Source organism: Halichoeres trimaculatus, unplaced genomic scaffold (assembly GCF_033239565.1).
Source record: "Halichoeres trimaculatus isolate MK-OKI-2021-1 unplaced genomic scaffold, fHalTri1.1 fHalTri1_scaffold_1, whole genome shotgun sequence".
Classification (NCBI taxonomy): domain Eukaryota; kingdom Metazoa; phylum Chordata; class Actinopteri; order Labriformes; family Labridae; genus Halichoeres; species Halichoeres trimaculatus.
Genome location: NW_027437179.1, coordinates 35,733,473 through 35,757,299, shown reverse-complemented (window position 1 = coordinate 35,757,299; position 23,827 = coordinate 35,733,473). Strand labels below are relative to the sequence as shown.

General features: G+C 39.6%; 1 protein-coding gene across 3 annotated transcripts in view; it reads right to left on the bottom strand.

Moving 5' to 3' along the window:
- Positions 1 to 23,827, bottom strand: part of igsf21a (immunoglobin superfamily, member 21a) — a 362,000-nt gene that overhangs the window by 20,643 nt on the left and 317,530 nt on the right. Inside the window, exons 6-8 of one of the 3 annotated variants that reach the window (XM_074677116.1) lie at positions 23,270 to 23,750; positions 7,375 to 7,475; positions 7,204 to 7,270 (exon numbers count right to left, since the gene is read on the bottom strand). In XM_074677116.1, coding sequence (XP_074533217.1) covers positions 7,226 to 7,270; positions 7,375 to 7,475; positions 23,270 to 23,750 — 627 coding nt within the window. In that variant the 3' untranslated portion in view covers positions 7,204 to 7,225. Of the gene's footprint in view, positions 1 to 7,203; positions 7,271 to 7,374; positions 7,476 to 23,269; positions 23,751 to 23,827 lie in introns of those variants that run through there. The other 2 variants (XM_074677099.1, XM_074677108.1) reach the window with 2 other exon arrangements.

The following is a 23,827-nucleotide window of genomic DNA, read 5'->3' as shown; positions in this document are numbered from 1 at the left end:
TGCAAAGGCGAGTTAACAACATGCATTAATAATCAACACTTCACTTTACAACACCGTTTTTTTTCTGCTCACATTTTTGAGCCCTCCAGAGATCACTCTGCCTGTTTCCAATTTCAAATATAACCCTCCATGAAGCGGCTTTTATTCATGTCAGTGGGCTGACATGTTCACAGATAATAGGAGGACACAGAGCAGCGGGGAAAGCTCATGTATGATTCCACTTCTGCCTCAGCTTCCTTATTCACATCATAATCCCTCGCTGACACATTTGTCACAAGTTACACACGCATACACTCGTGCGTACACACACTCCTCGACTGCCTACAGAGGACTTTTGGTCTACAATGTCATCCTGAAAGACAAACCAATACTTCAGATGTTTCACATTTTAAAGGTGTTAATTTCTGTTTACAGATCCAGCATTTTTGTGAGCAAATGACATGTTTTTTTCCAACAAAAGTGGTTTCATTGATTCATCTTTATCATAATTATTATTTCGCATAAGAAGTATCATTCACTAACATTTCATTAGTCAACGACTGTAGTCACTGAGGAGAGCACAAAAGTACAATGCAATCCAATCGATCTAAACTAACATCCTGAAACGTCCTGAAACCACAGGCAGCAAGTCAAAAGAGGAGGCCAGGACATTTAACTAGCAAGGACCACATCTTTGATGTTCAATTTGATGATTATTTCTGTACGATATCGGAATAAGGATTTTGAATTTGATGAATATGATGTCTTGCTGCCATCAATTTGGGGAAACTTAAGTTGGGTCTGTCTTACTGGCATGACAAACCCCTCGGGGTACAGTGGGATGTGAAATTTGATAGTAAAAAGCGAGAGGAAGGATTAACCTGAAATGTTTCGAAACCTAGAAGAAGTGAAAAACCACTGAGGTGCAGTCCTGCATCTAAATTTTTGATACAAGGTTTTGTAAAATTGAGGTAGGGTATCTTGATGACAGATTTCCCGTCATGAAAAATTTGTTGTAAAAATATTCAAATGCCGATTTAAGCCCAATATTTATGGGAAATGTGGGAAAAAAACTACAACGTTATGTTTACAGTTTCTCAGTGTGGCCATCAAGCACCCAAGCAGCAAAACCCAGCCACAAATAAATAAAGACATATGGAAATGCTAAAAACAGCAATTCATCAAGTGTCTACCTGAAGCTGGCTCTGGAAGTATCATACACTGTTGTTGTATGAATTCGAAACATAAACATGTTGATAGCCTGGTTTAAAAAAAAATGGCTACAGTCTGAATAAGTAATGTCTCTATTGTCACACCTTGTACTGGGATGACTTTCTCATAACTCTGGAGTTTAGAAGATAAAATGACCACAATTTTGCCCAATCAAAGGCATTACATTGAGAGAAGTTTGATTAAGCCTGTATTCAGACCAGAAAAGTCCTTTGGTCCATTTGTTTGGTTCGGACCAAAAGCTGACTTTATTTTTTTGTTTGGTGCGGTTCGTATTCAGATTGTACTTTTTGCAAGTGGACTATATTCTGTAAACACATCCACGTGTGTGACGATCAGTGCTCTCATTGGACAGCACTGACAAAGGGCGGCACACAGAGTACAGACCCGGAAATGGAGGTTAACATGGAAGTCCTACATGCCACTCCCCTGGTTTGTGTGTTTGTGCTCTTATTAGAGCTGCAAAATCATTTTCAGTTTCAAGAGCAGCTCCTTCAAAGCAGGCTTAACAACACAGTTTCAAATTTTGGAACAGCAAAGATGAATGGGCGCAGCAAGGAGACGCTATGCTCTGCATGTCCTGACCCACAACATGCTAGCAACAGCGTGGCTAAACAGAGGACGGAGGATCAGGTATGAACTAAAGACGGTTAGGTTATGGTGGTTTTATAGGCCCAAAAGGCCTTGTTTGTGTCTATTCACACCTTCATGGAAAGTCAAGACCAGCGTGGGAAACGAACCCAGGTCCATTTAAAGTGGACCAAACAGTCCAGGTCTGAATATCATCTCAGTTTAGCATTGTCAATTCAGTTACAACGACTATGGGCTTCAAAACTCTGTATCAGACACAAATGGGTGACATCACAGCGACCAGGTTAACTATTTATACACTCTACGATTGCACCGTGTTGGTTGTGATATCTTGTTAACTTCTCAAATCCAAAATGTTCACCTTACCCCGACATGGCGCATCGATATTTGACAAAAGAAGCCGAAAATCGAATAGCACCCCCTGCTGTTTAAAACAAAGCAATTTAATTTTTTTGCTTTGGTTTTATTTATTTATTTTTTGTTAATTTATTATTTTTTTTTTTTCTTAAGAAATTGTATATCTTAAAAGAAAAATCCAAAAATAAAATGTAAGCCACTGTGCACATGTCATTTGGAGTAATAATAGTTTTTTAAGACTTGGTATATCAAAAAAAAAAAAAAAAAAAAAAAAGAAGCCCTCTTTCAAGATACAAACAAGAAAAATTATGCCTTATTTGATTAAGAATAAATAAATACAAAACTGCCCTTATAGTTGTGAATATTTTCTTGTCAAGTTTTGAAGTTACTCCAAACAAGCAGGACTTTTTTTGTCTTGTTATGTGAATCTGGCTCACATTAACCAATAGGCCAAATTAAGTCCAACATTTTAAACATAGGACATAAACCCTTGCTTGGATTTCAGTTTTTGCAGTGAGGATGTTACTTTCATTTAAAATCATGAAAAGACTCGATTTAGTAAGTCTGATCTGGTTTTCAAATGTGTAATTCTCTTTATGCATCCAAGTTGTCATATTTGATCACCATTAGCTGTCATAATGTTCAGACACAGATTCATCCGACACTCTCAGACACACAACCCATCCTTTCAGCCCTCCGTCTGACTCATATTTTGGATAAAAGCTCCTGAACACATTTGAGCTGAGCGTGCTCTCAGTGCAGAGAGGTTTCCATCACTCCCGACCTAATGTTCACGGAAAGAGCATCTCATCCAGACATCAGAGATGTTTGACATACAGAACGTCTCGTCCTGGAGAAATGAATTTTTAAAAAGCCTGACCTCTGTGGTTCTTGAGAGAGCAGCATTTCAGCGAGTGATGAAAACAGCACATGAAGCCAACATTTCAAGCGAACGAAAAGTTGACTTCTCAGTTTGGCTTTGTCTGCTCCATTAACTCGCTGAGATACAACAAAGCTAGCCGAACCACAGAGCCAATAAATCTATTCTGCGTTACTTCCCATAAACTGTGTTTGTACCAGGAGCACATGAGCAAACAGGGAGATACAATCCTCACTCCAGACTGCAGTTTGCCCTTCCTTCATGGCTTTTCAAGCACAAGTGACTTTTTGCTATCAGGAGTCAACATCCCTCTCTGCTGACATTGAAAAGTACTCGTTTTGAATCCTTCCCTGCAGCAAGCAACCGTGATGATGCACTTGTTTGGCATGCACCCAAGTTTGAATATCATGCTCACATGCCCAAAACAAACCAAACACTTCAGAGTTCAGATAAACATGCTTGCTCAAAAATGCTCATAATGGCTTGAAGTCTGATACAGTGAGGAATCTAAATGTTCTTGTTTGTAATTGCCATAAAAAACCTGGTTTGGATGCTTTAACCTTTCAAAATAAAAGAGTCCTTCAGTGTCTGTGTCCAAATCATGACAGAGGTTAAATGAGTTAGCACACAGACAGGCTGTTGGAAAAAGGTCACTTTCAGATAAAACACTAAAAAGCTTTAAGTGAGGCCTTCCTGTCACATAACCCCAAGAGTTCTTTGCTCTGTGCAGCTTAAACCATCAGTTTCAGATTTAATCTAATACAGAAGCAGCATGAGAAATGAATGCAAAGTAAAAGCCAAACTGTAGGATAATCATCCATATTAGATTCCTAAAACTATAAACCTGAGGGGAAGCTGTCGTGTTATTTTATCCGGCAGGCAGGAGGTGAAATTATCAGTCTTGACACACAATCTTATCTATTTGTGAAACCCCAGAGCCCTGGTCCAGTGAACGAGAAAGGAAAAAATTTGCTTTCTGATTATTCTGCAAGCTGCCGAAGGCCCCGATTGGCTTTATGCTACAGTCAAGCGTGTTTATGCTCAACAAACGCAAAGTTGAAATGGCTCCTGCAGTTATCAGGAAGAGACTGTGCTGTTGATAGCTTGGTGCACGACACCACGAACAATGCTGGAGTTGGATTTTGGGTAAAAGTGTCTCAGAAGAGCGAAATACAATCACAAAAATAATCTGACTTCTGATTCCCAGGGGGTTCAGAGACAGTGACTGAGCAGTAACAAAAGCAATGTGTGCGGTGGGCCGTTAATAGGTCCTGTATCAGGATTTGCCCTCTCCTCTTCACCTGACTGGCTCCAGCTGCCGGGCTTCAATGTGTCACTCCTGTCAGAGAGATCAGGGCCATCCACGGGCTCTTCACACCGGGGAACAGAATTTTTTTGGCAGGGGATGAAAGTGACAAAAAGACAATCTCTTCAGCGCTACTTCTACCTTCCCTCCCTCCCTCGTTTCGTTGGGATTATGGAGCAGGGAGTCTTAAAGCAACAAAGAGTACACCAGCAAGCATTACATGGCTGCCATTTGGCTCAGTCAACACGTTCTCATCCCAGGTCGTTAAACACTCTGCGTCTCTGGTGCTCTGTGTCTCACACGGATGCAAAAGGTGGTGTTTGTTTTCCTTCTTTTTTACACATTTAACACGCAAAGTTAACTTGAAAAATTCTGTTAAAAGCATCATGGTTTCAGGAAAAAATATCATGGAGAAGTCACACTTATAACTCTGAGCTGACTTTTAGTGTTTTTCCAGTCCTGCATTGTTGAACCAAATCAAAGCCCTACATTAAACTCACAGGGAAAATTATTATCATTATTAGGCCCCGAGCCCGAAAACCGGGGTGAAGGGCCTCTTGAAACCCTTGCAATTATTATTCTTTATTCCCCCCCTCTTTCTAACCCAAAATTGCTTGCCTTCAGAATGCTTAAAGTCAGAAGGAAACATGCCCCAAAAATTCAGTCAGTCATGAAAATTTATGATTAAAGTGGTTTCGCAAAGTTTATGCTCCATAGCGCCACCCAGAGGCTTAAAACTGCAGCCCCTCCAGCTACTTTAAGATAGACGCCTGAAATGTTTTGCGTATAACTACCATGCCTAGACCTACAAAAAAGTCTCTTATGACCATAATGAATTCAGAATAGAGAGTTTGCAATTTCAACTTAAACGTTGGGTTTTGACAATTTATAAGGCATCTAAACGAACTAGCTTTTATTTTTTTTTATATTATTATTATTATCATCATTATCATTATTATTATTATTATTATTATTATTATTATTATTATTATTATTATTATTATTATTATTATTATTATTATTATAGTTTTATTATTACTACTGCTGAACCTGCACTAGAGAACTTATGATCTGTTGGCCTTGAAGCCAACAGAGCGCCAACATATTGTGCTGGTGCAACCATTTTGGCATGGTAGAGTCACTGGACTGATGTCAACACATATTTAACTCAAAGATAAAATGCTGACAATCCCTCAGGTGGGTCCAGCCCCCTTTATTAACAGATTAATCCTTATTTTCAAGCTGGCTCATATGTCTTTGAAATGTTCAATGACTCTTGTGTTATTGTTTTCTATGTTTTCTTTTCTATGCCCACTGTTCTTCCCCTACTCTGGCAGTCTGGTAATTAAATAAACTGCAAAAAGCTGAAATCTTATCAAGTGTTTTTCCTCTAATTTTCAGTAGAAAATGTCTTTTTAGAATGAATATGAACCACCTTCAACTGACTAGTTCAAAAAATGTCTTATTTAAAGTTATTTAAAGACAAAAATGAGGTCTGAATTGCTTGACACAAGAAAAAAAATCTGCCAATGGATCAAGAAAAAATTGCTAAAAAAATTGCTTGAAACTAGAATAATGTCTTAATATAAGTAACCTTTCTCTTACTTCATTGGCAGATTTTTTTTACTTGTTACAAGAAATTCAGACCTCATTTTTGTTTCTAAGTAACTTGAAACAAAATATTTTTTGGACTGGTCAGGTGAATGTGGCTCATATTAAGTCTAAAATGGTATTTTCTATTAAAACTAGATTAAAACACTTGATAAGATTTCAGTTTTTTGCAGTGTAAGAAATTAGAATTGAACTAGTCCAACCTAAGTACAATGATGGAAACGTGTTTGTTATACTTAAGTTATTTTTTGAGCTTCTCTGCCTTTATTTTGAAAAGACATGTAATGGCTAGAGCTGGAAAATAGCTGAGTGGGGAGTGACAAGTGGGACTGTGTGCAACCTAGACCACTAGGCTATATCAGTGCCTTGACAGAAAAACATTTTAACCTTAAAAAAATGAATCTTTATTAAAATTTCATAGTTTGACCTCTGCTTCTTCTGTTGACTTTACTGAGTCAAGGTTTGAGACAAGTACTGTAACAAACCAGTAGATGGAGCTCCAAATTGTATTGCCTCGACGCAAAAAAGTGCAGTTCATGGTTTGTACCAAGTCTTATGTGTGTTCTGCCTTCTTTTGCTTTCTGCACAGACTGATTTCCCTTCAGACGCTTGCTGTTTTGTGATTGGTCAATACTGCTCAAATTATAGATATATTAGAGTTAGATATAAAACACTTCCTGAGACAAAAATCTAGACCTCGAGTACAGATACTAAATTTCTTGTGTTTAATCTATGACTGAAGATTAGTATGTGTGTATGCTAACAGAGTATATCTATAATACTTGGCTTTATAGTCGTATTAAGGAGGTAATTCGGTCTTGGCTGAACCCCATCACACAGGGACACACACTCTCTTGATGTGTTGAGATGGTCCCAAGCCAATTCCTGTCGGGAAGATGACAGTTTTATCTTTCCTGAATGACCTACGCTCGCTGGCTCACTCCACCAATGAACCAATGAAGCTGTGTTTACACTGGAGTTCATTGAAAGTCCAGGGCACCTCGTGCGCAGGCTGCGGGGAAGGTTGTGTGTTTGGATGAGACACAGGAGGAAGTGACAGAGCGTTGGTAGATGACGGCTTTGGAATGAGAATAGGTTGAGCTGATAAAAAAGACATCAGGTAGACTTCAGTCATTTCAGACACAGACAGATCTCTTAGATTTTGTTGCTGTTGTTGTTTAGAAGCAATTAAAAGTGTGAATTAATCTCTGTAATACACTTTTTAAGGCTTTAATTGTCGGATTAAATAAATACAGATCTTGATTCATTCTTTAAGAGACTGAAGAAAAGATGTCCGGCCCATTAGAGTGGTTGCTCTGATGGGAAAAAAAAAAAGAAAACTTAGCAAGCTTATTGAAACAAATGCACCAGTCTACTTGAATAGCTGGCCATTCATTTTCTTTACACCCCATGCACTTACCCCAGGCGATCCTACCTGGAATCCTTGCACAGTGATGCGCACTGTGTCCCCCACCTTTGCCCTTGTGGGGGTCATATAGAGTTTAGGACCCTTTGGTGCAGCTGTAAAGACAAAAAAAAAAGAAGGACAAAGAGACAGAGGTCATCGTTCTAAGCATGAAGACAAATCCTGTTGGAAACCTGTTTTGTCACTGAGGGAGAGAGACAAATACAATTTCCTGTCAATTAAGGTCATGGGGCGAGAGGCGAGGGACCTGCAGCTCTTTCATCTAAAGGACTATGCTGGATTTATTCCCCCTTGGAGAGAAAAAGAACTAAATTGGGTAGATCCTCATTACTAGAGGAGAATGGGAGTGCACGGGGTGCAGCGTGGAGGCTGCGAGATAAGGGGCACTCGGAGAGCTTATTCCCTTGTCTTGGTGTGGACGTCAGCACCCAGATGGCTTTCATACGGACCCTTTAAAACAATGGGGTGCAAGGAGGAAAGAGAGGAGGCAGGTTCTAATATTCTCTAATATTCTCCAAATATGATGGGCTGCTGAGTGTCCTGTGTATGTAGTGTTGAGATAAAATGACTGATTTGCATAATGTTTTGAGAAGGTAAGTCATTTCATTACGGCTGAACTGCACACTGTGCCACATTAGGCCTTTATAAGCAGGTTCTGCACGATTTGAGATGATTAACAATTCCCTTAAAGATAACTGCTTCACACAGCGTGCACATCCATATGTTAGACAAATGGAGTGAGCAGAACATGCAATGAGATCCACGCGAAGGCCATCCTATCAATAAAGCCCCGTATGAGTCCTCCCCAGGAGTTCTTCAATTAATTTGGTTTGAACTCTCAATATAAATCACTCGGGGTGCTTGTGCTCATTGATGAGTTAAACTAAAGGATAAATAAATAAACAAACAGACAAATGACTGCAGTATTCAGCTATTAATCTGGCAACAAACTGTCCACTGTGGCTAATGAAGCACAGTCTCTTCAGAGGCAGACATCGACTGTAAGCCTGCATCAGGCTAATGGATTAGGACTTAAACTGTCATACATGTAAATAGGATGGAGCGTGTGGAATTGCATATGTATTGTTTATCATATTGGGCTGAGTTTATGAAGCAGAACAGTTTAAATTTGCATGAAATGGTCAAAGAGAGTACATTAATACAAAGTGCAAGGGGGCAGAGTAAGAAAAGGAGTTTTAAAGAGGATTTCAGCTCCTCTAAACTGCGTAGTTCTTCAGAAAGAGAGCACAAAGTCGTCCAAACAAAGAACCAAAATTAAGAGAATCTCATCAGAAAGTAACACACAAAAAATGCTCCTTTCTGCAATTATCATGACAATATTTGTAAATACTACTTCAACAACAAAAGCAGCGTGGACAGTCACATTAATGAGACTAACATAACCAGAAGTTAAACAGCTGAGTTGAAAGAGTAAAACAACAGAAGGAGAAAGCAGAACAGTGGACAGGACTGAAAGAATTAAGAGATGCTTCAGTCACTCTTTGTGCTGAGATGAGCAGAAAGCTGAAGGATGCACTCAAGTCTTCACAGAGCTACAGTCTCTCGCAGTGAGTGGACTTTACGTGCCAAAAAGTCTGACCTGACAATTAATTACTGCCGGTTTTATTGATGTGCTACAAACGAGTGCAATGTAGAAGACTTATAGCGGAGCTGGTGTGGCAGAAGTTTTACTGAAAGCTACAGAGAAATGAGAGCTGACTGAGGGAGACTCTGTTGACATCGTAGCTGATACTCCTGCAGCTGTTTGAAGTGCAGTCATCCATGTTGATGTAAAAACAAGTGCAGGTTTAAAGTTCAAGCACAAAATAAGAACAGGTGAACAAGACAAGATGGTTCGGCCTGTCAAGCACCGGTCAAATGTGTATTTACTTTTTCAAAGAAATGTGTAATTTTTACTCTAATTTTTATAGAATACTAAAGTAACCCTGTGTTGCATTGTTTTATAGTGTATTGTCATATCAGCAGGCTACTTATTCCATAGGTGGAGCAGCCAGAGTGGGCTGGATTTCACTATGAATTGAATTATGAAGCTGTGGGACATATGAAATGGTTTATAGGGGCCGTAGCTGACCCTCAGGCCAGTTTGAGACCCCTGCTGTATACAGTGACATATTGCTAAATATCTTCTATTTTAGAGATTTAAAAAAATATTGATACAGCAATATATCAGGATACTATGACCTGTGACAAAATATTGATATTTCAACTCTTAATATCAATATTTTTGTTAAAATAAAAATAAATATTTTAGTCAAATTTGATGTGAAAAATGTCTTCAGCACCTCCACTGCAGTAGATGGCACCAAAGAGCTACTCCGCTGTATGTTGCCCATAAAGTGTATAATAAATACATTCTCACAGTCTATTCAAAAGGATTATGATGCCGTAAACATCAGTGTTTTCTCTCTGTTCTTGGGTCAGTTAGTTTAAAATCATTTGAATTTTTTAAACAATATTAGATTTTTTACAAGTAACATTGGTTATGCCAAGTGACATTTATTAGTTTCACCAAGTGACCACGTCTTTCAACCAAAATTTGTTTTGTAACATTTAATTGCCACAGTACTTTCAGTGACAAACTTGATGCAGTTTATGTTTTCAAGTTAAGTGTATGTATGTTTCTTCATTCCTCTAATTCTGTTTTCTTTCAGAATTCCCTTTTTATGTCTTTGTGTGTTTGAGTAAGTGAGGGTGTATATTGAATGTGGTTTGCGGAGGTCTATTGTTTTCATTTTGTGCAATTGTGCAATTTTTTAGCTTTTTATTCAATTTCTTGTTATTTCATTTTATTTTTTTCCCATGTAAAGCACTTTTTATTACAAAGTCCTGTATGAAAAGTGCTATACAAATAAAGTTTGTTTGTTTGATTGATTGATTGATTGATTGATTGATTGATTGATTGATAGGAAACATTGCATCTGACTTTCCTTTTTTTCAAACACATTCATTCATTAATTTTCCGAACCGCTTGTCCTGTTCAGGGTCGCGGGTGGCTGGAGCCTGTCCCAGCTGTCATTGGGCGTGGCGAGGTTCACCCTGGACTGGTCGCCAGTCAATCACAGGGCTTTTTTTAAAAACAGAGTAACATAGAAAAGTTGTTTTCAATTGAATAGTTAACTGTGTTAAATATCACAATATATAACAATATTGTGATATTATCGTATCGTGACCCAAGTATCATAACACGTATTGTATTGTGAGGTTCTTGCCAATACTAACTCCTAATCTCTATCATATGGTGTTGTATTGTATTGTATTGTATTGTTTTGTACTGTATTGCAGATCTATGAGAGACTAACTGTACAATAATTCCAAAAAACATGTCAAAGGTTGTCGATCTACCAGGATTCCACTGTATCCCGTCATATTGGTCACATTGCAGATCCCAAAGGGTGAGTGCAACTTCCAGACTGGGTTACTCCCATGTCAAATGGACATACACCACCCAAATTCATAACATGTGATTCTTCTCACCTTAAGAATCTGATCTTCATTAATGATGACATTTCGAAGCAGGTTTACAGAACTGTGACATCCAGTGGCCATCTATAACACACCTGTCAGTGTATGTCTTTGTATCTCTAACTTTATGTAAAGGAAGTATCTTTGGGGACATACTACCAAGTCATATTAGGAAAATAGTATTTTGAAGACTATATTCTCTTTGAGAATGTTCTGGATATGTGACAGATCCCCAAACTTGTATACAATGGCTTATTCTGGATAAAGGCCCCATGTTTCCTGTGTCTGTCCTCTTTCCCTCCTCTGATACCATCCCTAACACACACCTTGGGACACTCACGCACTTTCCTCTTCCTTTTAATCCACCACTCTCTCTTTACATCCTCTTGAAAGCGTCTGAACCTCCTCAAGTCTCCTTTGCAAATGTACTCAGAACAACACTGATTTTCATTTGATGCCACTTAATTGTGTTACGGCCGAGCGGATTGCGAGTTTAGCCGCGAATGCGAAAACTCAGAGTGACTGACAGGGCAATTCATGGAGCTGTCTGTCGCTAGATTGAGTTAACTCAGTAGCGTTATTGAAAAAGTCAACCTGAATTAAAGAAGTCAAATTAGAATTTAGACACACTGACCAGCGTTATACCTCTGAGGAGACAATCCCAGAGACACTGCTCCTCTTCCAAATTCAATGAGCACCTCCTTTAAGCTCCTCAGCCTTTAACACTTTGAAGAAAAGCCTCTTAATTTCATCACTTTACATCAAGGAGAAGAAGACTGTGGCAGTGGGATTATTTGTTTGTTCTTGTGCAAACCATCAAAGCACAACATACAGAAATTCTGTTCTCAAAATCAGTTTTCAAACTTAAAGGGAAAGTTTGCTTTAAGTTTGCAGTGTGAACAGACACACACACATTTTCTAATATTTTTTATCTAAATACAAAGATGGCTTCCAGCGCATCCAATTAACACTTCAAAGGCAATATGTTGGCATGGTCCTCCTGGAGACGAGCCACGCAATCCTGACATGATAAACAGAGACATTATCTTCTATGAGATGCAAGACAGACAGAGACGCCGAATGAGGAGACTGTAGCTGGTACATATTTGCTTTCTGCATTGTGTGACGCCGTCAGTATTTTATCTCACATCACCACCTTCCATCTAATTAAAAGAGTCCTTCTTATTATTCTGCTGAGCAGCTGTGGTCACTCTGAGTCCATGTACAGAAGCTGTCATCATTATCTTGAAGTGGGAAGACTTTAATGGGTTTAGAAAATGACAGGTGGGGGTTTAAAATCTGCTGTAAACAAGGCAAGCTGCAGATTTTCCTTGTTTTTACTTCTGAACGATGTTGTAAAAGGTGAGCTTAGTTTGTTTTTACATGGGGGAAAAATGCCTGATCCAAGCTGGGCTCATAAAAGATGTTCCAATTCTGAACAAGACTGAAAGAAACCCTCAACTAAATAACTTTGGTTAAAGACTCTGATGTGTTTTTCAGCTCCCACCAGCTGTTACACTATTCTTTCCCAAAAACAGTAATTTTACCTCACAGACCACTCAAGGTGCATGTCTTCCTCTGTTCTGATTTGTTATTATCTTTCTGCTTTTGTGTGTTACAGACAGAAGCAACCATTTAACACCATGGAGTCACAGGATGAAACAGGACCAGTTTCTCCTGTATTCTGGGAGCTGAAATTACTGGTTTTGTCAAAGGAGTGTGTTGGCTTTTGAAACCAAACATCACTCTCTTCTAACCATCAGACTCCCAGAATGTGGAAATTTTACCTCTCAGAATCAGAGGCATGCTCATCTGCAGCAGCTTTGACAGGTTAACTTTGAGGTGCTTTTGTGTCTGTAGCACAGATATGATGTCACTGTCAGCAGAGAAATGTCTTTATGATCGTAACAGTGCACAAAAAGAAAGTCTGGGTAATCTGATCATGGTTTCAGACATGCAAACACATCTCTCTTACTATCCTTGAGGCTGGGGCTGCAGTGAGACTGCATCCTCACACCTTTCATGTTGAAACCACTGGGTCGTAAATACTGCACCTTTAACTGGCTGTACATAAAGAGCTATATTATTGCTGGAGAAACAACACTTTAAGGTTTGAAGCTAATTCCACTTCTTCCACTTCAGCGAGCCAAGAAGACATTCTGCCAGGGTCCATATGCATATCTGTGTAAACAGGGTGAATCTACAGGGTCTCAATTAGTGAGGAAGGGACACTCCTTTCTGTTGTACTTTTTGAATCAGTTTTCAGCTGAGACAGGAAGAGGAACACTACTTTTTGGATCCAAACAGCACAGGCTGGCATTGTTCTTTATGTTTGTTTGGCCAGAAAAACCAAAACAAACCCAAAGATAACTTCTGCAACACAGTGAACCCACAACTTATATTAATATAGAGTCATATCCTTACAGAGAATACAGCTTATTCATTCATTAATGTATCTACCTTGGTTAGATGTTTTGATTTGACTAAGACTGTTTGTCAAAGCCATGTTTTGTCAAGTCATGATTTATCAGTTCATAAATAGACATATATTGTCCCAAATATTAGTATAAATGTTGCACCTCAAGCTGCACTGACATTGTATTTGTATAGAAGTGCTCCAGAGGCTTTCAAAACCAAATAAAATGACATCAATTAGCAAAAATAATTCACACATGGCAAAAACTAGGACTATGTAAGTTAAGGCGACTGAATCAAAAAGTGCTTGTCACTCAGTATTAATCGGTTACAACTTACATTTGCTACTCTTATAATAGCCCTAAAGTCGTAGTCAAATATCATGTTCATGGTGTAGCACAGTTACCCACACTAGCTGGCACTGCAGCTCCAAGTAACGACACAGTTGACAAGTTTTATTGGTTGGGTGAGCACAAGAGAAATGGAAAAAACTAAATCCAGGAGCCAAGTGTTATCTGTTTATTCTAGATTTAGTGCTAGAAGCTGAGTCTAATTCTTTCTAAGGAATACATTTTTCTTTTCTCATTGAATTACGGCCATGAGTGGCGTGTCTGCTGTCTTAGTTAAAGCTCCTATACAAGACTTTCAGTATGTGTTGATTTTGGTGCCCCCCAGTGGCCAAAGTGTTAACTTATATTTTATACTTAAAATGTCTAAGAGGGGTCTTCAGACAAACAAATATCACACTGCTTCTTTGAAATTTCTAGAAGTTAACAGCTACTGCCCTAATGCTTAAAAGCTCTACCACCCTGATGCAAACAAGCAGATGACTGATAGCATCTCAATACATGGTGTTGTTTGTTTATTCTTGAAAGTGGAGGTACAGTTGTATATGAGCTGTGTCTGACCTTTAACCACACAATCAGAGCAATGTGTAAGCAGCACAGGCATGTGGTGCTAGTTCTGCTAGTGTTAGCCACAACTGCAGAATCTGGGATCTTGCTGTAGTATACCTTCCACTGAAAGCCTTTGTTTCAATGTGGTTTTTCAGATGAAGGAATTACCATTGCATGCTTCTACTTAGCCTTTCTATTAGCCCTACTTTCAAGATATAATATCACAGAAGCATGTACTTTTTAGATTGTCTGTAAAGTCAGATATGCCTAACTTTTTTAGGAGTTCTGTACATTTTAAGAAACACTATTTACGGTAGATTTACTGTCAAAAGGAAAATTTCCGCACATTTATTCTGTAAGATTCCCTTTAGAATTAAAACGTAACTTTAAATTAAAAATGTACAGTCTAAGTGTGCAGATATCTCTCTTTGAATGTTTTGATGCTGCAGCATTTTCTAAGTTAATATCTTAGCTGAGGATTCCCCACCTACTTAAAGTAAACTTTACTGAACAAACCCAAGAAACTCATTTCTATTGTTGTTTTTAGTCTTTTCATTTCAGTTTTATCAAATGTAATTTATTTTTATCATTTTCCTTTAAACTATTGATAATATTAAAGTGGACTAAAAGCTTTAGTGTTTAAAAAAAAAAAGAAAAATCCCTTTGGCCAATTAATTTAAAACTGCTGCCACTGCATGGTACTATTTCTAGAAAGGAAATATCTCATACTGAGCAGCATTCTTCTATTTTCTCTTTTTATGTGATAACAGTTATACACACCCTGTGGATAGCAGTATAATACAACAGTTGCAGGACGTTGATCACAGTGTTATTTAAAGCTTTGAGCTGTCTGTGAAACAGTGGAACCATTCAGCAGCTCTTTGCCTTTTTCACATGTTGATGATAAAACCGATGACACACCCTGAGGGGGTGCGGGTGCTGCGAAGCTCCTGCGAAATGTCAGAGGCCCTAATATTTTGACAAGCCTTTCCCTCTGCTGTGTTTGAAGTCATTAACTCATCTTTGTTCTTTTTAAGATATGGAAGGTGCATCACCACACACTGGTTTCTTTCCCACCACCTGGAGGAAAAAATGGAAAATGTACATTTGTTGATTCTAATTAGAGCACGCTTGAAATTCAAGGCATCCGCTGACCTGCTCGGGGCTTGATCCTCTTTGGAATTAAACAGTGTATAAAAGTAAAAGGGTTGTCACTTAGGCAGAGGAAGTTTTATTTGGCTCATAATACAGATTAAACTCCATGTAGATTTTTTCCAGCTGATTCTAAACCTCTTATTAAAAGTGACTGTGTAAAAACAGCTCACCTGGTAATTCCTATCCTTTACATACTCAGTTCGTTTATGTAATACAGCTCTAACTGGATAATTGCACTCAGGATCTTTACACACACACACACACACACACACACACACACACACCTACACACACACACACACACACACACACACACACACACACACACACACACACACACACACACACATACACTTCCTCTCTGTAGCTTCTCTCAGGTGTGTTTGGTCAGGAAATGAAAAGGAGGTCTTCGCAGTGCCCATAAGTAATAAATCTTTCAGAGATTTAATATTGCCACATGAGACGGAGCGACAGTCTGACAATCGACCAATGTTGCATTACACTTAATGAATATTCATGAACGGCTCCGTGCTCGCCATACAAATCAGCTGAAGCTGGTGCCGAGCATTTGGAGTCCAAAAGACATAACACCTGGTGTATTTTCCAGAATGTACTCATAACCGCAGCGCAGGTAAATAATTTAAAGAGTTTTTAGTTTCTGATTTTTATGAGCAAGGTTGTTTATTATTTAACGTTATGAGGCGAGCGGTGAAATTCTTAATTTCTTGCTCTGCGCAGCTGTGAGAAGAGATCCAGCTTCCCTCACATCTCATGTCTTTGCCAGACCGTGATTATCAAAGAGCAGCTGCTAGGTTTCATGAAGCTGTCTGTGATCTGTGTGTATATGTGTGTGTGTGTTGACTTGAAAGATTGTTTGTGTATGGATTTATGTGTATGGCTATTTCTATGTAAATGTTGGTGTGTGTGCGTGTGTGTGTGTGTGTCTTTGTCTGTTTGCCGATGAATACAAACATAAGATGGGCACCAGGCATGTTGTTTGTATCCATGTTCACCACCAGCTCAGTTCCACATTCATCAATATCTCTCATCAATCTGCCTTGGGTCAGCTGTTCTGTTTGTGGATCACATTACACAGTTCACAGCTGAGCTTCCCTCAACAATTGACAAAGCTTTTTCTGCATGGAGAGCCCCATGGCCAAGTTCTGCTGGTTGGGTAAGCACAAGAGAGAAGAAAAAAAAAAAAAACTCAATCCAGGAGCTACGTGTTGTCTGTTTGGTCTTGATTCAGTGCCGCCAGGTGAGTCTCAACTTTTGAGGAATATGAAAGAGTTCAATGGTTTACTTTCTGAATGTTGATAAATTATAAAAATGAATTTATCTCATGTTTTATCAAGTTTCAGCTGTGGGTGGAGAAATCCAATATTGCTTTCTTGAAATTGCTAACTGCCTATTTCTAGATGTACATACCGGTGTGTGGCAGACTGGATGGGACAGCGTCATGTGGCTACTTTTTCTCTGCTCTTTGGTGTGGTCCATTCACACTCAGAATGGAACGCCCCCTGAGGTCGGAACTTCTGACCTGAAAGTCGGAGTATCCACATCCCCCCTGAGTTCCCAGTAGGAAATTCCGACTTCAGGGGTAAACAGTAATTAAGCTCCTGTTATATTCTGTTTTTTTTTTTTTTTTTAGAATTTCTGACTAGCATTTGTTGCAATAAATTAGCCGTATACATAGTATTATTCATGGGATATATACAGGAATACTGCTGTTATGGCAAGTTTTTCAGACTTGGAAACTGGAACTCTTTAACTTGGAGAAGACATCATTCCTACTTCCATCTCCCCAGTTCCAAGTTCAAATGGAATCCACTATTTTCCTGGTAGGCAGCACACTTTCCAACACCTAGCTGCCTATCGTGTAACTACACAACCAGTAGTGTATTATAAGGGGCAATTTTACGTTGATCAGAGGCTCTAAATCTCAGTTTTGATTATCTTTCCAATTAATCACTAGGGGTTTAACGTTAGCAGCAGCCATGATGCACAATTCAGACACAAGCTCCTGTGGCTACGGAAGCTCTTTGATATTCATCTTCTGATTGGCTCACCCTTGAGACATCATGTCCACATGATATGCACATGATCGCAAAGCACTAATCACAAACCACTTTCCTCATCAATATTAAAACGCCTTCCCTGCTCAGCCAATCATAGACGAGTACTCACATGAATATTTAAGAGCCACGTGCAGCGGCTAACGTAAACTTACTGTACTCATTCGAACACAGCACTGCACTGAACTGAACGGCCTTATGGAGCGGTTCGGCACGGATACATGTACCGTTACACCCCTATTAATCGCCCAGCTCTACTTGCACATCCTGGTGACTTATCCTTTACAGAAACATTAAAAGTGTTTGTTATTCAACTATATACAGTTGGTTTATCTAGCAATGCAAAAACTACAGTTCTTCAAGTGTCCACTTGAAGCCTATTTTTACATCAAAATAAATATGTTAACAGCCAAATACCAAAAAAATGGCTGTTCTAAAAAAAGTATTTCTTTGTCTGCACTTACTAAAAATTGGGCACAGCTGATTGGACTGAAAGGCCTACATGCTGTAGCTGTTAACAACAAAGCTAAAAGTCTGTCCCAACTTCACCTTTTTGCTTCTTGCTAGTGTGACGAAATGTCAAAGGCGCGTTCACACTACAGGATGATCAGGCTGTTTTTTGTCCCGATCTCCTCCTTACGATCAAAGCCAGCAAAGGCCTGATTGTCTGATATTTGCAAGTGACACTGTGTATGATTTTCCTATAGTTTGGAGTGTGTTAAGGGTGATTATGTCTGGTCTGGTGAGCTGGCTGTCTATCTGTAACACTTCTAAAGACTTAATTCACCAACTCGTACTTCGATGCCCAAATCCCCACTGTCTCCACAACTTTTTCCAGAATTGTTTTTCTTTTTTTGTGTGGGTTTTTTTTTTTTTGCGTGTGTGTTTTTTTTTTTTTTTTTTTTAAATTTAAGAGGCCAAATGCAACAATCATCACTTTTTCCCATTTGTACGTCATGTTTATTTACACTGATTCCACGTTTTACCATGTGAGATTTGGAATACTGAATGCGAAGAAGCTGATACTCTGAAGAATAGTTAGAGTATGGTTAGCTCCGGAGTGCACACCACACATTTTGAGATCAGAAGAGAGAGATCTTGTGCGATCTGTCTATCGTTATCATTAAGTGTGTGTTCTCTAAATGTGTGAAGGTTTGAAGAATCCAGTAATGTGTGCCACTCTTAGTTGAATTAGCTTTTCAACATCGCAACTATTGAGAGGTTTCAAAAACCTCACTTAAGAAACCAGAGTGTGACATCACAGACACTATGCCACATGATTTACACAGTCAAAAAAAACGTAGTTGGCATTACGCTAGCTTCCTTTAAGCCCTGGAAACTTCAAGTGTGTTGTCTTTTCAGTATTTATAAATAGTTTTAACGGATATGACCAAAAAAAAGTTTATGCATCTTAAGCTCAGTCATTTTCAAATTGACTTGATTTTAACATGGACTTTAAATTGAGATAATTGAATTAGCATCAGAATCTTGGAACAACAAATTGGTCTGTACTAATATTCAACTTGAAAATCTTTCATCAGGGCAGCCCTGACACAGCATCATTTTCACCCCCAACAGAAGCATCCAGAAGCCAGCCATGCTTTCTGAATACCGTTGCAGACCTCTTTGGCTTTGTGTTTTCACTGAAACCGCTCTCCCCTCAGCTGCTTAAGTCTGTCATGCATCTGGACAGACCTGTTGATATCTTGGCTTGGAATCAAAGCACACCTGATGCTGACTGCTTTCTGCAGAGCATGTTTATTCTGCGACCCATCCTGAAGTCCAAACACTTCCTCTCTCCTCAAAGTGAGAATTCAGGTGTCAGGTGAAGGTCCCTGGGGACTGTGGTTCATTTCCCTCCATGTGACCCTTCAGTCTTAGAGAGGCAGCAACATGTCCATCACACTGCATGGTGCCCTAATCAAAAGGTGGTGACGTAGGATGCCAACTGTCGCTGCTGGAGCAAATCCCAGAAATCAGCCATCATCCAGCCTGGCCATATGCACTGTGAGCTCGATGTGACTCCATGACACCAGCATTTAAAAATACTCTTCCGTGAGTGTGGAGGCAGAGGGAGTAATGCTTCACACTTCGATGCCAGAACTGGCCTGTGAAACAGAACCTATCTTTGACACGAGATGGATCACTCAGTAGATTCAAACTACTCTCACTTTGTCTACTGTTGAGTTGCCAAGAAAACTACAAAGATGTCCTACTTTTAACCTCAAAAAAGCACCGGACAGAAGGTACACAAGCTATACAGAAATATGGATCTGTTACTTCACTGTTTACAGAGAGATCTCATCTGCCAAAGATCATGGTTCTATTTTCTGCAAATGATTTCTGTTATGTAACTCTCAGGATGCTAAATTCACACATTAAAAAAAGGGAAACAGACCTGGCTGATGGCAATATTGCTTTTTCATGAAACTGCACACTGTTAGAGGTATAACCAATGTGGTTATAGCTTTTCTAAAGCTTTGTCAGACCTGGCAGACCTGTATGTGACAGATCCAGGTTATGGCAAATGTATTACACATCACCACAGAGTTATTAGTGATGCTAGTATGACACAATTCATGGTAATCCTGCCTTGGCCTTGAATTACTTCTGTTACTATTTCACATACTGACGGTGTGGTCCCACCATCACGCCTCTGTGACTTTTATAATGTAGGCGTTAATGGTGTAAATATCATGGCGCTACCCACGTAGCTGCCTGTTGCAGCAGCTCTCTCGTCTTCGTTTGTTTCTTGTAATTTCTTCGTCTCTTTTTCGTAATCTTTGTATTTGGAGTGGATCATCACTTTTTATGGTTCATTGTCGGTCACGGACACCAAACTTTTTGTGGCTCCGGTGGTATTTTTTACTACTTTTCTCCTGTGTTTGTCTGGAGATCCTACATGTAACCATGGCTGCATTGTTTACATGCGAAATTAGCTGTTAGCAGCCTGTAGCATGTCAATGCTAACTAGTGTAGGGCTTGATGATTTCCCTCGAGCTGAGGAGGAGGAGGTTTGGACGACGTGCTGGTTCTCGGATGTGAGCTGGGAGGTGACGACGTGGACCTGTCCTTCCATCCATCGTTGTTGGGAACGTGGGATCTAGTTCCAGGGGATGGATGAGCTAGCTGTGCTAATCCAGCGGCATCGTGCTGTTCACGGACGTGGCTGACGGAGCTGACATCGGACGCCGCGACACATCGGAGGAGCTTCGCCTGCTGTGAGCAGACAGGATCCAGGAGACAGAGACTGAACAGACTGCTGAAGAAGCTCAGTCCTGGACCCTGTGGAGGTGGAGACTGGCTGGGCTGGAGAGTGGTGAACGAGTGGTGGACGGGATGTCGTCATCTAATTTCTTATGGACATTTTTGCACTTTCTATACTCTTTCTTACTTTTGTTTTCTTAAATGCTGCGGTGACTCCTGAATTTCCCCTCGGGGATAAATAAAGTATTTTCTATTCTATTCTATTCTATTCTATTCTATTCTATTCTATTCTATGTCTTCAACTGGCAATGGGATAAGAGCTATAGCATGTCACATAATCTGTTTCAAATGTAAGAAGGCCAACTTTAGGTATAAACAGGATCCCATTCTATATTATAGAGCTGCAAATCTAAACATATCTTGGATGCATGGTCGATTAAACAGTACATTATTATGAGAATATCAAGAGAAGACAACTAGCCTTCTGGATCGTATGCATGATTGACATCTGCTTGCATGTTTCACAGGCATCCTCAGCTTCATACTGCCACTGCTGCTTTCGTCCTCTCAAGCCTGGAGGTGTACATCAGTAGTAGCGCACATTTCCCAAACTAGTATATTTTATGAAATGCTCTAATAAAATTGCATGTGCACTGTCACGATGTTTTGTCCGCTACACCATCACTGATCATGCTTTCGTATTCAAAGTAGAGCTGTCACTTAAACGCGTTAATTAGATTAATTAATAACACCACAAATTAATGCATACTAAAAATTACCGCAAGGTTAGCTCAATGAGTATGGGTAATTTTCAGCGCATCTTGAATTATTTTTCAAGACCCAAATAATCTTATTTTCTATGACCATGTAAACACCAGAACTACCTAAGAAGAGTGGACTCTCTTCTCTTATGTCTCTCTTCCTGTTTTTATCCATAAAACAGACAAAACATACTTTTTTGTGCTCCATCCTTTGATCCTCTCCATGATCTCTGTCATCTTTTCTCACGTTTGCGCTGCTTTTTCTCTCTGAACTACCGCGACACATCCTAAGTTTGAATGTGAGCTGCCTGAACTTTTCTGACTTGCAGCGTCTCGCTATGTCTCTGTCATCTCACATCTTCTCCTCATATCAATGCTGAGCTCTCATCCAAAGAGTGCATCGCTCTCACCCACAGTGGTTTACGAGCATGAGTTTGATTGAAAAGTTTGTCACACCTACTCCCTCTGCTGAAAAACACAATTTACTTCTACAGTTGCACTGAATAGTTGCAATCAAATTGGCATCTCTAGACGTCAATGGAAGTGAACTCAGACATTTTAATATTGGCCAGTTGAAAAAAATGTGGATTTACTAATCTTCTCTTCTTCGTGCATTTATTTGATTATTCTTAAACTACAATTTTCTAATTTCCAAGAATTCAAATTCTTTATTTGGGGGCATTAAGCAGATATGAGATTAAAGTCTGATTAATCAGATTGATTAATTACAAATTTTGTAATTAATTTTTTTTGTCATTTTTTGTCAATTTTTTGCCTGACAGCCCTTATTTAAACATCACTCTCTTGCAGAAAGGCTCAGATGGAACTTGGGTGTACAATTTCAAGCCACATGCCAACCGTGCACATGCATACTCACGAATAAGGGGTGCCCCTTTTTTTTATAAACAATGATGCTACAAGACCTGAGGATGAGTAAATTGATTCCAAAAAAGATAAGGATCATTTCTGATAACTCAGCCAATATTGTAACTGACCACCTGCAGCGATAATCCCAACACAGGGCTAATGAGTTACCTAAACATTACTTAAAACTGATGACAATGACAGGCAAACCAAAACAATTACACTACACATAACACTTTTTCTCCAAGAATTTCACTTGTCTGTCTGTCAGAATGAGGAATTCAATCAAATTCTTGATAGAAATTTTACAAATCAAAGGTAACATTACTGGGCCAGTGGTTACACAGATGGGGCCAGATGCAAAATTAAGGTTAATGTCAACTCCTGGGAGGTATCAGGATTCATGATTTATAAGATGAATCTTGCCCATTTATTGGGTTAAATCAAATTAAACGGCTCAGAGGTCCAGTGTTTTAACTTACAGATTAAGTCTGAATCTATATCTGCAAATTTTGTGCAACTATCATATATTCCTCTGATTTAAATTGTTCCACCATTTCTGCTAGTTTTGCTTTTTGTGGTTGAAGAAATTTAATCAACCAAGCATGCAAACAGGATGTCTTATGATGAGATCTCCAGAAAACTGGAAATTATTGAGTTCTATATTTCACTTCTTTTGTATTCAATGTGATATCTTTCACTGTCAACGCAATAAACAGAATATGCATTTTTTTCTGTCTCATAAGCATTCCTAGATGTGCTAAAAATACAACAGCAATTCCACACGCTCTATCAGATCTACATGTATGACAGTGTAACTCCTAATCCATTAGTATGATGCATTTCAAAATGCAATCCCCACAAGATTCAGTGTGTAATCCTGCAGATATTGTATGTTCTCTATGTCTGAGGAATATGAATTCATAACCATCTTGCATAGCACCATATTTGTGTAAATTTATTCCAGTGTAATTAGAACACAGGGATGGGAGAATGAGAGTAGCATGCAGAAACAGTGAGTGAGTCTACTTACACAGAGTGACCTCTGTCTGCATGGGCATGGACAGTGCTGGGTGCTTGACTTCACAACTGAACAGAGCGTCATTATCCAGCTGAGGGTTGAGGGTCCAGGTGAGCCGGGCCTGCACCACCACAGAGCCGTCGCTCTGAGGAATGTTAGTGTGGCTAAAGTAGTAGAGTGGGTCTGTGCTGTGGACCCAGCGGGGGAACTCTCGGCTCACCACCGTCTCTGGGATGACCTCTGTGGCAGGACTGGGCTCGTGGGCCTGCTGGCCCTGAGTGTGGACGCGCTGAGGGCTCTCCGTGTTCAGACGAGACGACCGGCCCTCGGGGTCCAGAAGAGAGAGGGAGCGCTGCAGCTTGGTGTCGTCCAGGTCCCTGCTGATGAGCGGCCGGGCTCCTCTTACCCCTGCTGAGCCTCCTGCCTGCTCAGGAGTGGAGGTCTGAGTGTAGGAGATCACCTCAATCAGCTCGCCATCACGCTTGAAGTAAACCTGGGAGAGGAAGCAAAGGGGGAGGCCGTGAAGTTGACATGTAAAAGGGAAAAAAAAAAAAAAATCACGCTAATATT